The 16,318-nt window shown below is 42.8% G+C and overlaps 1 protein-coding gene across 2 annotated transcripts; it reads left to right on the top strand.

Moving 5' to 3' along the window:
* Nucleotides 1-8,401: 8,401 nt before the first annotated feature.
* On the top strand, nucleotides 8,402-14,144 carry timm17a (translocase of inner mitochondrial membrane 17 homolog A (yeast)). 2 transcript variants are annotated; one of them, XM_080423374.1, is made up of 6 exons: nucleotides 8,402-8,450; nucleotides 10,385-10,484; nucleotides 11,449-11,512; nucleotides 11,652-11,780; nucleotides 12,093-12,203; nucleotides 13,218-14,144. In XM_080423374.1, the coding sequence occupies exons 1-6, from the start codon at nucleotides 8,425-8,427 to the stop codon at nucleotides 13,292-13,294; spliced, it is 507 nt and encodes a 168-aa protein (XP_080279500.1). In that variant the 5' UTR covers nucleotides 8,402-8,424; the 3' UTR covers nucleotides 13,295-14,144. The 2 variants fall into 2 exon arrangements, with proteins under 2 accessions (XP_080279500.1, XP_080279499.1); XM_080423373.1 differs by lacking the exon at nucleotides 8,402-8,450 and adding an exon at nucleotides 10,157-10,179.
* Nucleotides 14,145-16,318: the final 2,174 nt, after the last annotated feature.

The following is a 16,318-nucleotide window of genomic DNA, read 5'->3' as shown; positions in this document are numbered from 1 at the left end:
ATGGATTAGGAGATGGAGGGAAGGAAGGGAAGGGAAGGAAGGGGGGGGGGGAGGAAGGGAGGCTTTAGGGGTGGGGATGTAGGAGTGGAGATGGAGGAGGAGATGATGTGTAGACAGGGAGGTGATGAGGAAGGGGGTGAGGATGAGGAAGTGAAGACAAGGGGTACGATTTATCTAGTGAGGAGGGTAAGTGAAGGATGTAAGGTGTGAGGATGGTGAGAGGATGGCTAGGGTGAGGTGAGCTTGAGGGAGTGAGAACAGAGGAAGGGGAGGTGGGGATGAAGGGGCATGTGAAGCCTGGATAAGGGGCGCAAATGGGAGTGTGGGACGGAGGGCGTCGTAGCCCTGGGGAGGGATGAAGGACGGGGCCCAGTGGGGGCGCGGCCCTGGGGGAGGGAAGGGCAAAGCCCTGGTGGGGGAGGAAGGGCGTAGCCCTGGTGGGGGAGGAAGGGCGTAGCCCTGATGAGGGGTGGAAGGGCGCGTGAAGCCCAGAGAGGGGGGAGGCATAACCATGGGGCTCCAGGGGAATGGAGACCTGAGTATTTGGCTTAGGGTCTGAGGAGATAGGCGTCCGTCTTGGCAGTAATCTGTGGACGCACCATCACTCGAGACCCCAAAAGAGAAAGCATAATTAGTCAGACATTAATTAGAACATTTACTGGACCATGGATGTGTGGGCGTTCCTGAGGTCTTGGACATTGGTTCTAATGTAAGTGTGGTATGCTTGGGAAGTCCAACGCCCTAGGAGTTGGACGGTGTGGTCGGTGATGCCTCTTCTAGATGCAGAAGAAGCAGCACCGATTCGGAACGAATGGCCGGAGAAGTTACCTGCGGGATATCCGTCCTTGGTCAGAACTTGCCGGAGGTGGTAGAGGAACCAGTGACGGGTCGCGACTGAACCGGTATCAGTGGTAAATAACGGGTCGGAAGGAGAGGCGTGGGAGGAGTGCCTGGTATGGAGGTGATGGACCAAGGGTTCGTAAGGGCTGAGGTAGGAGTTGAGTTTAAACATGTAAATTGGCGTTGTTCTGCCGAATTGGTCTGTTTTGCTATGTTTTAGCAAGAATACTAGTGTGGAGGAATCTGGAATGGTCAGATCAGATAAACAGGGATGGTAGTGAGGTAGTGAATTCTGAACATCTTAGAAACCCAAAGAAAGCTAAGAGAAACATTGCTTCCAGTGTGGAGTCTACAGATGGGTTTACATAGCCAGAGCGGAGTATGTTGATGCATCCTGCGAGAACATCAGAGGTAATAGGTTGGCGGCCTGGAGGATTACGTGGCTTGTTCCTTCTCAGGCTCTAAAGGAGCAGGGTGACGTGTGAGTGCTGGGCAAAGGGGTGAGGTGCTCCTGTTAGGAGCTTAGTAATAAAATGTATACCTGATAGATAGACGCGGATGGTTGGTGGATGCATGGCCCGAGAAGAATGGCTGTAGCTGATGTAGGAGGTGAGTGTAACGAGGTCCAGAGACGGAAATGGCAGGCTGTAGAGTGAAAGGATTGGAAATTGTTCCAAGCTGTCCAGTAGGAGGAGAGTGTGGAGGGAGCTATACCTTGCAGGATGTGATTTTGGGAGATGGATACCAGGTTATGGAGAGAATGGTTTATGGGAAGGTCATCTCGGAAAATGAAGGAACTGGAGTCGGGTGGAGGTCTGCGGATGGTGCCAAGGCTCTGAATCTTTGGAAGGAGAAACGTGAGAGTGAATCAGCTACCGTGTTGTGGTAACCTGGGACATGGGCTGCTCGGATTATGAAGTTATTGGTGACTGAGAGCCATGTTAGACGCCTGAGAAGAGCCATGATGGGTAGTGATGCTGACCGACCTTTATTGATGATGTGGACTGTGGACTGGTTATCGGAGTGTATGAGAACAGAGCGGCTGGTCCATTCATGGCCCCAAAGAGAGGCCGCGACAATGATTGGATATAATTCGAACAAAGCTGAAGAGTGGGCGGTGTCGAACGGGGGGGAAACAAAATCTAAGGGCCAATTATCTGCAAACCATCTCCCTCTGTAGTAACCCCCGAAACCTACAGAGGGCGCTGCATCGGTGTATAATTGCAAATCCTCTGGTGAGGAGTGGAAATCGTTGTAGAAAAAAGAAATGCCATTCCAGTTGGATAACAGGAGGTGCCAGAGCCTAAGCTCTGAGCGGCATTCTAGGTCTAACATGATATGATGGTGGAGGGATAGCACGGATGCAGCGAGGTGGAGGAGGTGGGAAATAAATGAACGGCCTTGTGGGATGATTCTAGTGGCGAAATTGAGGTGACCTAGTAACTGAAGTAGTTGCTGCTTGGTGCAGGATGTGATTTGTAGAAAATTGGAAATGAGTAGTGTAATACGGTCTAGTTTCTCTGTAGGGAGTGAGGCTTGAAATGAGATGGAGTCCAAATTGATTCCTAAGAATTCAATTTTTTAAAATGGACCTACTGTTTTTTCATCGGCCAGGGGAACGAGTGCCGCAAAAGCGGTCTTGAGGCACGTGATACTGCGTGCGGGGGGGGCTGATGGGGGGTCGACTGTGAGGAAGTCATCCAGGAGATGGACTAGGTGCGGGATGCGGTAATTGTTGCTTAATATCCAGCAAAGGAGCTCTGAGAGATTGTCGAAAAGTTTTGGGCTACTTTTACAGCCAAATTACTGCAAAATAAAATTTTGACTGCCAGCAGACGCCGAAAAGGTGCCATGAGTCTGGGTGGAGGTGGAGGACTTTGAAGGCAGACGTGATGTTGGCTTTTGATAGCCAGGCAGCCGGATCAGGGCAATGGCATGATCAACGGTTGAATAATGAAGTGTGAAATCTGCACTGGGGATGAGGCTATTAATACTGGGGATGGATGAACCGTGTGGGGAAGATAGATCGATAATTAATCTTTTCTTCCCTGAATACTTCCTAGTGGCCACTCCTATTGGGCTGATGCGGTAGATGGGGAATGGGGGGGAATCGAACGGACCGATCATGAACCCTTGCTTGACTTCTTTCTCAAGCAGGGTGGTGACGATTTCAGGTTCTGTTAGTGCGGACTGGAGGTTATTGCAAGAGTGGGAATGATCGGGAAGTGTGATGAGGCCGGTTGAAAAACCATGATTGAGACCGTCAATGAAAAAATGGACGAATGTGGGGTCTGGGTGGAATGCGAGCTCCTTGGCCAGGGCAGGGATGTTAATGGGGGTGGCCAGATGGTGCGACAGTCAACTTTTGGAAGGTTTGGTTGGGTTGTGGGGGCATGTGGCGGGCATGGGCTCCTCCGCAGTAGGTGCATACGTGCAGGAGCTTGCAAAATGATGAGTCGCATCCTGCATCGTTGAAATTATTGCATAGCATGCGGGAGCCTACAAACATAATCTTCCTGCCACGCTTGTCCGTGGCTTGAGAGGAGGCTGGTTGGGCGATGGGGCGGCCGGGTTTGGATCGCTTGTCCCGGCCTGGCTGGTACTGTTGTGTTCCTATTCCCATGAGGGCGGGGACTGATGGAGGGATGGAGAATGGGGTGGGGCGATTGTAATAATGAACTGGGGCTGCTGGCTCTCTTTTAGGTTGGGCTACAGGTGCAGGCTGGTGTGCGGTGAGCACGCAGTCGGTGGTGGGGTGGGAGGGGCAGCCGCAGATGTTGCATGCTATGGCGGCGCTGCCTGTGAACAGCCGGCTGTAAAGTTCTATGTCCAGCGCTCCCCAGTAGGTAGCGAGGTTCCACTGTTGGATACGGGCAGCCGCCCTCGCTGCGAACTGCCGATGGTATTCATAAAATAAGGTGCCACCAAACCGCACTGCCATGTCCATGATTAGGGAAAGGTAGTCGTCTAGCTCTTGCCTTCTGTGGGGGAATAGGGAGCAGATGACATTTCTGAAAATTGAGAAGGCTAGGGTGAATTTGGTGCAGGTGAGGGTGTTGTGGGGTGGGGCAGTGGATGAAAGGTCTCGGAGGGTGATCGAGATGCCTCCGCAGTCGACTGTCCGGGGTTGGAAGGTGTGGGTGGATGGTTTTAGAATTGCAGAGAGGTCGATGTCCATACCCTGGATGATTTGTTGACGGAGGTGGTTGGATATGGGTTGTGGGTTGAGGGCCAGCGCATTCAGTGGCACCTGGGCTGCGACTGCGGAGGAGAGAGAAAAGGGGGGGGTTGGAAACACAAGGGCGGGGGAGGGAGGGAAAGAAGAGAGAGTTAAGTTGCTCAGGATGCCGATGGCTGTTTGGGGGGGCACCTGAGTGGGGGGTGAAGGTGCTAGCCGGCCCCGTGCGATAGCCATCTGGGTGTTGGGCTGGCTAGCGGCCTCGGGGACGGAAACAGAAAAAGAGACAGAAGTGTGGGGGAAGTTGGATGATTGTGCAGGGGGTGGGATGACAGTGAAGCCTGCATTGACGGGGGTGAAAACCTTTGCAGAGGGTTTTGGTAAGAGGGGGAAGGGATGGGGGAAAGAGGATTAAAGGTAGGGAAGGAGGGGAGGGGAGCAGGCACAGGGGGTGGAGGGAGATGCATGGGGGTAGTGGGAACAAGCCTGGTCTCCTCTGCTTGAGTTGGGGGTCTGAGGCGGCTCAGCAGAGTGCGACCTGTAGGTGGAGATGAATTCGATTGGCGAATATCTTGTGTAATTATGGACAATGCTGGTGGATGGTTTGCATTAATAGGAAACAACACAGGCTCACCTGATGAACGTGTGTTTCGAGCGGGCGTTGTAGTGTCCGCTCTGCTGCCGTCGTGTCTGCTGGTAGATGGACCCCGTGCCGGCTGTCTGACGTCATCATGGCGCGCCTGTGAAGGTCCCGCTGGAGAAGAGGAAACTCTCGCTGCTGTGGTGTAAAGATGAAAAAGTTGTCCTTTGTTTGCGGTGCTGGAAAAAGCGACGCTCTTCTCTCTTAATGCCTTTTTGAGTGATATCACGGTCCAATCGCGGATTGGCTTGTGAGTGGCAAGGGTGGAGCTGTGATCGGTTACCATGGCAGATAAATCGAGGGCGGAGTTGACTCAGTTACCATGGTGATCGATCAAGCTTGTAACCTAGAGAGTGAGCTAGGAATGGAAATAGATCATGGGAGTAGAGTGAGGGGCAAGGTTAGTAACAATCTCATAGCTTGAAGGCGTAGTCTTCCTCCTGAACATACATTGTACCAACTCCATTAAAACACCCATCACCCAAAAGAGATGGGTGCGCCAAGGCCGCCCCATTTATTATCACATAAGCTTGGGAACACTGATGCCCCTCCCCTAGCATAAAAACATATGGATACTCTGTGGTTGCTGCGGTCAGCTACTGCACCAGGTTTGTCACAGGCTGAATAAGAAAAGAAAAGAGAGGAAAGAACAAGATTATTACAAGTTGATACAACAGGTTAAATTGAACTCCAAAGCTCCAGTGCTGTAGTCAAGTCACTATATCTGGAGTCTAGGTTGAGTCAATTCCCCAGCAGTGCTCAAGTCCAAATAGAGTCCACATTAACTGAGTCTGAGTCCAAAGTTACTGAACATGAGTGTGCATGCACATGTAGGTGGAACACACATGCCTTCCCTTAAACAGCATTAAAATAATGTCACTGCAATTAGCTATCAATATCTTATGCCAACTTATATATTAGGCTATATTACAAAAAAATGTGTCTGCATGATCCAACTGTTTGTTGGGCTTCTTCCTCACGGAAGACCAAGGCTGGAGACCAAGGCTGGGGCGCTAACCCATACTGCTCCCGGAATATGTGAGCTCTATGTGAATACCTGCTGAGAGCAAATCTACTGTATGTTGACGCAAAGGTCACCCGTCTTCTCCTTCCTGGCCGGCCATGTGAGTGATCTTCGCGGAGAATTCAGGGTTCATCTCCCAGTACACTCAGGATTTAACATCGAAAATCATGAGAAATCTACAGACAGGTAAAGACAAAAAAATTTGTAAGGCACAAACAATAATCGATTTAGTCTGTACTAAACTTATTCTGTGAGATGTAAGCTCACCATGCCTTGAGTGTCCACTAGATGCGGCAACTCTTTGATTATGGCTTGGATTGAATTTGTCCCATCTGCAGTCTGCAGTGGTGGCCAAATACAAAACAATTACACTCCATTTATTAATTTATTTTAATCAATGTGTTTACAACACATCCCTAATACTGCTGAATGTACAGTATGTGAGGATTTGTCCTTCAACCTAGCTAAGATGAGTGCAACTTTTTAATCCTGTCGTCCTCTAACTTTTCCCATTCGTCGCACAGCATTCCACCTCACCAAACACATGTATGTAAAATTGGCTATTTTGTCCAACATGTAAAAAAAGAAAAATGGTCTCAAGTAATGTTAAGTATACATGATGTGACCATGCACGGTACATCATTATAATAATAATGTTAAGTATACATGATGTGAACATGCACAGTACATAATAATAATAATAATAATAATAATAATAATAATAATAATGTAAAGTATACATGATGTGAACATGCACGGTACATCATTATAATAATAATGTTAAGTATCATAGCAACAACCTCATTAAGCTACATGTACAGTACAGTATAGCAACAACACCACATTAAGCTACATGTACAGTAGAGTATAGCAACAACACCTCATTAAGCTACATGTACAGTAGAGTATAGCAACAGCACCTCATTAAGCTACAAGTACAGTACAGAATAGCAACAACACCTCAATAAGCTACAGTAGGTATATGCTACATCGCACAACGTTGTCGGCCCCAAAAATAGCAGATCTACAAGCTCACAGCGCGTCGCGGACGCAACATGTTGTGAACTTATAGAGCTGCTATTTTCGATGTCAACGTTATGTATGTGATAGAACACGAACGTATACAATAGCTCAGCTATGCTAGCTTGCGCCTGTCAGCTGCTAGCCAATATGATGACATTCTTTCCCTAGAATTAAATCACTTTGAAACGCTGCACTCCATATACAACATAAATATGATCGGCAACGTACATTAACGTAGTGGGTTTGGCGTTGAGTGCCAGTGCTAGCTGGGTGCTACCCATGGAGCTAACGGTGCTAATGTTAGCGTTAGCTAGCATAATGGCTAACGTTAGTAAGCAAGCTGTACACAAGCATTCATTCATTCATTCATTATCCCAGATAGCGGTAGATTAATGAGAGCATATTATCACTTACAATAATTTCCTAGTAAACGTTAGCTGACCAGCTATTTCCTCCGTGGTGGAGAGTGGAAAGTCCGGTGACCAAGTTTGGTCAAAGAGGAAGGGACGTACTTACCCGGAACTCCTTTGACGGACGGCCTGTCCTTCAAAATAAAATAAAATGCTATTTATAGTGCTATAAATGCTATAAATAGCGACTTTGAAAAGGAGAGGTTTTATTTTCAAGATAGGTATAATATATTTTTTTGGTCCAAGTTTTTTTTTTTTTTTCAAATTTTTTTTTTTTGTCATGCATGAAAAAAAAAACTAACCTAAAAAAAAAAACTCATCCCTCTTAAAAAAAAAACTCATCCCTCCTAAAAAAAAAACTCATCCCTCTTTTAAAAAAAAAACTCATCCCTCCTAAAAAAAAAAACTCATCCCTCTTTTAAAAAAAAAACTCATCCCTCAAAAAAAAACTCATCCCTCAAAAAAAAAAACTCATCCCTCAAAAAAAAAAACTCATCCCTCAAAAAAAAAACTCATCCCTCAAAAAAAAACAACTCATCCCTCAAAAAAAAAAACTCATCCCTCAAAAAAAAAAACTCATCCCTCAAAAAAAAAAACTCATCCCTCAAAAAAAAAAACTCATCCCTCAAAAAAAAAAACTCATCCCTCAAAAAAAAAAACTCATCCCTCAAAAAAAAAAACTCATCCCTCAAAAAAAATGTTATAGCCTATGTTTTTTTTTTCCATACCAGAAAACATAAACCACCAGCTCTTAAAATAATGTACCTACCCTTAAAACAATCTACCTAGCTCTTAAAATAATGTACCTACCCTTAAAACAATCTACCTAGTAATGTCCCCTAAGGGGCTCCGTACACTACTACCCCGTAGACCCAGTTAACATTTGGGGCTTGGCGGTAAGCGCCTTTATTTTCATTTTGTACAATGTTTGGAGTGTCTACGGGGCATAGTGCAGAAAGTCCAAGTCACTATGGGAAGTGCACCCTACAACTCTCGTAGATTGAAAACGTCAGAATCATAAATACGTCTACGAGGGTTGTATACTACAGCTAGTGTTTGTACAATGTTTTAAGGTTCCTAAGAATGACAACAATAAGGCTTTAAAACCAACAATATTTGGACGTTGGTTAGCAAATTTGGTACAACGAATATGACATTTTGCAAACAAAATTAAGAAAGATCAATCCAGAAGAAAATGACAGCAGGGAAACTATTGTGCGGAGTGTCCCTTTAATCAGTGTTACGTCATTCCTTGGTAACGACTACGTGACGTCAGTACGAGGAACAGCCAGGACAGCTAAAGAACAAAATGGAGGAGTATGCGAGGGAGCCATGGTGAGTCCTTAGATCAAATAGAACATAATATGTGTTGTCGGTGTCTCTCTTTGTTCGTCTCAATGAGATCATTTCATCGGCTTGATCCGTTTGATCAAGTTGCTTTGATTATTATTTGTTTATATGTTCCGTTGCCGTGGAGACCAACCCGGCTTGTTGCTTATATCATGCTAACATCATGTTAATCACGTTGCATGGTGACCTTGTCGCCTATACACCCACCTGTGTACACTTGGTGATCACCTCCATAACCATTCAGAACCACACTGAACTTGTACCTCTTCTACACGCGGTTAGGCGTCTTGATTTTTAAGGCCAAGTCGCACACTTTTTATCCCAAGTTGAACTGTTAAGTAGAGACAAACCTCTTTCCTTCGCATGCTAACGTTAGCTACATTATAGCTTCCCTTGTAGTTTGTGTATTTTTGTTTGTGGCTGAGACTACCTAACCCGACGTGATCTTATATCATATCACCTTGATTAAACACACATCTGCTCGTTTTGATGTCCCGGTTAATGTATTTAGATTATGACACATCACACATGGATGTTAACTTGCTTATGTCACAACTCGGTGGCCTTCCTGACAGATCAAGGATACCATGTCAGGGACATTAGACAAGTCTTAGCCAAAACATTGTGTTCTTATCTGGTTAGTGGTTAGTCGTTTTAGCTTGAATAAAAAGCCTTGACGTCCCAGCATGTGCACTGCTTGCTATTGCTAACTCTGCAATGAAGCAATGTCGGTTACACCACAGTAACCTTGGATCCTTGTGTTGTTTACTTGGTCGGTAGAGACCTAATGATAGCATCAACAGTGTGTCTATCAGGAGTGCAGCTTTATTTACACCTTTTGGGAGATACACTTTCAATTCTAACAATTAATAATGTCTGGTTATGCAGTATCTCAACACATTTTTCTATGTATTGGTGATTTATATTTACAAATTAACAACACTGAACTGTCATCGTACCAGTGTGTACACTATTACACTATTTCTCTCTCTCTCTTGCTACAATCATTGCTTTCCAATATGACTCCAGATATACTGTATACGCTCCATTTGTTTGATCAATTTCTACAATAAAACTGAGATCTAGCTCCATGCTAGCTGATGTTGAACCTTAGGTTGTATAGCTACCTGCCTGGGCATGATGTGATGTCAAAATATTGTCAATTAGCAATCTTCATGGGTTTCTTATATGCTCCTTTAAATGGGGAACAAGGATTTGTGTCTCTATTTACATAAACACATAAATTAAAGTTGAGTCTGCTATATGAAAAGAACCAGTCCTGTTACATAGCTTTTGGAAATATGTATTTTTTTTATAGTTATTGAAAATCATTCCATTGGGATTTCTAAATATCCTTTTATGCCATAATACCACCTAATCAAGTAAGCATAATATTATTCTTCCTAATCGGCATCAGCAGCACCCTCTACAGAATCTGATGGGTCACAGATACTCTTCTTTCAGATTGAAAGGGTATAACATTTATTCTGAGTAATAGGACTCTTTAAAAAATATGTATATATACATTTTTAGCTGCACTGGTAGAATCCACTTTGTGTTCACTTATGTACCAAAGGTGTGATTTTGAGACATGTTTCGATTGCAACCGTGTGTAGATCGAATTGATATGATTCCTTGTTTCCCTCTCATGGAGCACAGCACAGGATCAATTGATAAAGATGACTGATAATATTTGGAATGATCTCATGGCCAGGTAGAAGTATTTTTAGATTATAGCAGCAGTAACACAGTAATAAATTCTGCCTCGCATGTTAAAAACGAATATACTAATAGACCCTTTCACACTTGACAACATCAAAACATTTATTTCCTGTTGCAGTGTTTATCATTAGCTGACTGGATATAAACGTGGACCCAAGCTGTTCACTCTGGCCTAATGTTTGTTTCTGGTCTTTTAGCCCCTGGAGGATTGTGGACGATTGTGGGGGTGCCTTCACAATGGGGTGCATTGGCGGCGGTATTTTCCAGGCTGTCAAAGGGTTCAGAAATGCACCTTCTGTAAGTATGGAAGTATATAAGTATAGTGAAGACATTCTTTCTTTTAATCTATTACTTTGTTGTCAGTCAAATTGTCATGTTTTCTATGGTAGCTTTAGTTTAGGTTAATGGCTGCATCATGTCTTTGATTTGATTTGATTTTGGTAAAAGAAATACAGGTAATCACAATATAACTTAAATCCAGGATAAACACATGGAAGCTTAATGAAACACTTGTTTCCAATGTGGTCCAATGTCATCTTTTTAGTTTGAGAACATCAATAGTATGGCAGTTATTTGAGTTCTCCTGGGACATTTGGTTATAACAAACAATTTGACAGGTCGTCATTACTTTACCCGTCTTATCTGATCCTAGGACCTCTCGGTTGCCACCCTTCTTTACTTTGAACTCAATTTGCATTTAATCAATTTGTGTGAATGTATTAAATGCGTTTGTATCAGAAAGGGACAGATACAATGAAGCAATTACTGTTTAAGGTTCTGTGTTGTTCTTGAACTTGGAAAATGAATTTCAGCTGGCCTACATGTTTTCTTTTTATATATATCTTGTATTCTCACCTCTGCAGTTAACAAAGTCATATGCTATTTAGAATAACCTTATATGCCACATACAGTAGCTGTACAGAAACCTCTTTGGATGACATTGGTGCAGGATTTAGTCCTGACTCCCAACATACTGTATGCACAGAGTATAATGGGACCATATACTTGAGAAGATGTCTGCTATTACTGTAGTAGTTACTTATATTAAAGGGGTATTTCACTTTAAAACTAACATCTAGTAGTAGTAGTAGTATCATAAAATGAATACCAAATATCTAAATATTGAATCAAGTGAAATTGTCTGAGGTGCACACAAAAGCCCCAGTAGGCCCCAGAAGTGTTTTAAAGTGAAATAATACCCCTTTAAGTTGGGATGGAATTTTAATTAATGTAATGTGTTGTATGTTGGCCTCACTTGTAGGGGATGAGCCACAGAATGAAAGGTAGCATGACTGCCATCAAGACCAGAGCCCCGCAGTTGGGAGGTAAGAAGATATGTTGAACATAAAGGTTGATGAACATAATGTATAATTTGTGGAAGAATATGACCGTTTTCATACCTTGCTATTTTGGTGTAATGCTGTTTTCTTACTTAAGTTATTTGAAAATGTTTTGGGGATCCAGGTAGCTTTGCTGTATGGGGAGGCCTCTTCTCCATGATTGACTGTGGTCTTGTAAAAGTGCGAGGGAAAGAGGATCCCTGGAACTCGATCACAAGTGGGGCCATGACCGGAGCTATCCTAGCTGCAAGAAGTGAGTCAGATAAACAGATTGCCAGATAAGCAGATGTTAGCTTTAACCCTACACAACTCTAACCAATACAAATATCTCATGCAAAGTACACAAGTTATTGAGGCCCAGCAGCTGTTGTTATGATCTTAACCATACTTTTGTACACAATATGCTGGACATCATGGACTAGACTCGGTTCTTGATAGTTTCTATTATATTTGGTAGCTGTATTGACATAATTCCTTCAGCTACCATGTTAGAACTGTAAATTGTTTGTGTTCATTATTTGAACTGTAGTTCCATTTAGTAATTTACATTCTCTGTTCTGCTCAGATGGAGCAGTAGCCATGGTGGGCTCTGCAGCTATGGGGGGCATTCTACTGGCACTGATAGAAGGTGCTGGAATCATGCTCACTAGATTTGCTTCTTCACAGTTCCCAACCGGTGAGTGAAGTTTTTATTATTTTAAAGGATGTAAATTAATTGTTGACAAGCTGCAATCCAATCCATAACTTTTTAAAAAAAAAATATTTTCACCAATCTGTATAGTAGAGTATGTTAATACAACATATAACTAACACAAGTTTTAGTTGGTCTCCCTGCTATTCTATTGAGAAATGTATGTTCTGTGGTCAGGTAGGCATGAAGCTCAAGAGTACAAAATATCCTCTGCCCATATGGGCTTAAAGTAGTAGCCCAGCAGTAGAACTTTTGGCATTCGGACGTGGTACCCGGGTTCGAATCCTGGCTAGGACATAAATGTTACAGATTGCAACTCTAAATTGACCTTTCGCAAAAGCCCCACCCACTATAGTTACTGTCGATGTGACAGTCAAACAGCATAGGTGTGTAAACGGGAGAAAATTCCCAAGCCAGATTTTTTTAGGTAGTACTTGTTTTGGTTCACTCAGCATCCTGCAAGCATGCCGTCAGAGTTAGCAAGATGTGATGGACAGCAATATGTGATGGACGGAATAAGCTATCAACGTGAAGCTAAACAAGCACTCCCTGTACACGTCTCAGCCAATCGCAAGTTGGTGGCGTTTTGAGGGTGACTGGCTTGGGAACATAAGAGGGGAAAATTATCACTTTACAGCTGGTAGCATACTCCAAACGGGGTTGAACTTTTTTGTCTGTGGATGGAACTGTTTTATAATCGATCCGACTCCACTCTGACTTCTGAACGTTAGACCTGCTGCACAGTTTCTCAAGGAAATGTAGATAATTTTCATCATCAGACAAATGTTGGTTGTTTTGTACCATCTAATTCATTCATGTAACATAAAAGCAGGAATGTGTGTAGAAAGAATATTACAATGGTAGGTAGGAAGAAATTCTGGGTACTTCACAAATCTATCAAAGGCCTTTTGATAGAAATCATCTAGAAATCATTTATATGCCACGAGACAGGGTTCAACCAGTCTTAAGTTTTCCGTCTGTTATTTTTCTTCACCTCAGGTCCCCAGTTTGCAGAGGAACCTGCTCCTGCCCCCATGCCCTCTCCCCCCTTTGGTGACTACAGTCAATATCAATGAGGTGACCATCTCTCACGCATCCACTACGCCCTGTGAATTCCTTGTTGAGGTTACACCAGGAAATGGAGAATGAAAACGGTGCTCAAGCAATCATCATTGCACCTAACTTTACAGACTTTGTCAGAAATGAAGGGAAGACAATGCTCATGTTTATTTTTCTGTTTGTCTTTTTAGAGCCATGTACAGACTTGCCTTTTGCCATCCTCAGACTTGTCAATTGCATCTAGTTCTCCCAGGCAGTGATTAAATATAGGTTTTTGTGATAAGGAAAAAGATTGTTGGTTTATGGAGTTGCATGTTATTCTGTAATCATGCAATGTATGTTGGCTCTACCAGACACCCTTCAGGATGGATGATCTCCAGCTGGTGTTGAACCTAGCAAAGACATGTCACAGATGGACCCAAATAAATTGTACTATGTCTATTGTATGTATATACAGTAAAAGCTTACCGCATGTATACGTACTGCTCATTTGCCTTAATGATATCAATCGTCACCTGCTTGTGTTGGCCCGGTTTTGTAAATTTCTTACATGATGTTGGCCTTTTTAATTTTATTCAGAGTTATTAAGGCAAACATCCATTACATTCAATTATATCCCAGAGGTATTCTTTTTTTATATATATATATTGTGAATTATTTATTCTTAGTTGTGAAGAATTGTACTGGATAGTTTTCAGGTTTGACACCCAAGAAAAGTAACACACTGCTAATGGCGTAGGATTGATGTTGGTCAAGAAGGATGGCATTGGCAGTACAAATGTATGGACAAACTCAAGCAAGGGGTTGATGATACACATTAAATCTGTATGACAGATTGAATAATAATTAAAAAATAATTCTACAATATATCTGTTGTAACGTGTGAATACATATATAGTCACTCCCTGGAGTGATGGGTAAGTACATTTGAACCACTTGAGCGCTGTTTCATCCTTAGATCTATAAGCTCACAGGGACTTGCAGACCTGTTGTTTTTGAAAGGTTTGATCATTTTCACCTATACAGTAACATGCCAAAATAGGTTTAAAGTGGTTTTAGGGGCACTACACACTTGACTTTCACATCCCTGTAATTCAGTGGTCCTCAAAAGTGGGGTCCAGGGACCCTCGGGGTTCCTTTTAAGGGGGGTTCCAAATGGACCCTTACAGGTCTGTAACTCAGAGTGTGCAAATGGACTCTTTAACGGGTACATTTGGTTCCAGTAATGGGGGTCCTTGAAATGAAAAGGTTTGAGAACAACTGCTGTAATGCATCTGGCTGAGAGAGATTGTACATTTACCCCACTAGAGGGCAGTCCTCACAGTACTGTAGCAATCCCCTCTAATGATGCTTTTTTCCCCTACATGATTTACTGTGTAATTTGATCTTTAAAGATGTGTTTATAGTCAACACATAAGGGAGCACTTTCCTCTCATTAGCAGACATTCTTGGTACATGTGCGGAACTGAAGGCATAGGCAGCCTAATTACAGGTGAAGGACACTGGGTGGAAGAGGACAGTACGGTTGCTGAACGTAATGTAGATTTACAGTATGTCATGACTCATGATATATGATACCAGTTTTAGAGGTCCAAGATTATTAGGTTATGGATCCTGTAGTCTCTAAACAACATAATGCTCAGTCAAATCCTCTGTGATTAATCTTGAGTGTGTATTAACTCTTTAATTTGTCCAGTCGCAGAGTTCCAAATGGATACATTATTACTGAGGATTTTACTGTGTGTCATGGTGATTAGGGATGATAATAATTACACCATTAATTGACATTCTTTGATACATTTCACCAGAAATCTGGGTGAGCTTGTTAAAAGGAATGTGTAGCTGCTTTGCAGTACATTGGTAACTACATTGGTTACTTGAAATACACAATAAAACAGCCTTTTAATTTTCACTCCTGCAGTATTACGTACTTCATTAGTATTTCTCAGTGTTTTACACTATTTAACCACCTGAACCCCTAGCTTCCCTATTCTGGGATGAACATTTGGCAAAATAGATCTACAAGCTCACTAAGCCTCATGTTGCAACACGCTGTGAGCCTTATAGATCAGTTATTTTCGGCAAAGACACAATAGACTACAGGAGGAAATACTAGAGGGCCTAGTATCGAACCCTGGAAGACCCTATAGCCCAATAACTCTTAGGTTCGATTTTTTAATATCTGGAATCTAGAGTTGCAATACCAACCCTTGACAGTCCATACATCCAAACAGAAAAGTCCTATTCTGATTGTATTAAACAACGTTAAACCCACCAACTTTCCAACCTTGCAATAACTTTGCAGATAGAAAGAGGATAATTCAAGCTTCCAATACAGCACCAGTAGCTGTGTATTGAAATCTTGAAATATCCTCTTTCATAAGAATCATAAGAATTCATAAGAATCCACCATAGACATGTTGACTTATGAGCTACTTTCTGTCAAGAAATTCCGTGCAGGCTGCAGCTGATAATTTGTATAAAATGTATTTTGATAAGTGCTGGAGTCTGGAAGTGCTCGTTTTCAATAACACTTAGAAAATGTATCACCTGCACATCATTTATTGACAGAAAGTAGCTCATAACATGTCAACGGTGGATTTTCATGAAACAAAAACTTTGCAGATACAGAGTGGATAAGCTTTCCGTACAGCTGCAATGTTGGCGCGTTTAACGTCGTTTGATACAATCAGATAGGACTTTTCTGTTTGGATGTATGGGCTGTCAAGGGTTGGTATTGCAACTCTAGATTCCAGATATTAAAAATACAATCTAAAAGTTGCTTGCGGCTAGAGGACCCCTGATTGATTGCGAATGATCCTATCTGGAACTTTCTGAGACCATCGCAAATTAAAATAAAGTCTGTTTCACTCCAGTGTTTACAAACATTCCCAAAGGGAAAACTCCAAAATGCAGCAAATGCAGTTTAAAAGTCATTGGTTGCGAATGGGTAGCGTTATACTGTTGGTTCTTCTATCAAGAGCCTGTCAGACAGTCAGTCAACTAGATTACAGACATTAGAGACAAATGCCTCCTATTTT

This window comes from Gymnoscopelus braueri (genome assembly GCF_963280865.1).
Source record: "Gymnoscopelus braueri genome assembly, chromosome: 3".
Classification (NCBI taxonomy): domain Eukaryota; kingdom Metazoa; phylum Chordata; class Actinopteri; order Myctophiformes; family Myctophidae; genus Gymnoscopelus; species Gymnoscopelus braueri.
This window is presented reverse-complemented; position numbering and strand designations above follow the sequence as displayed.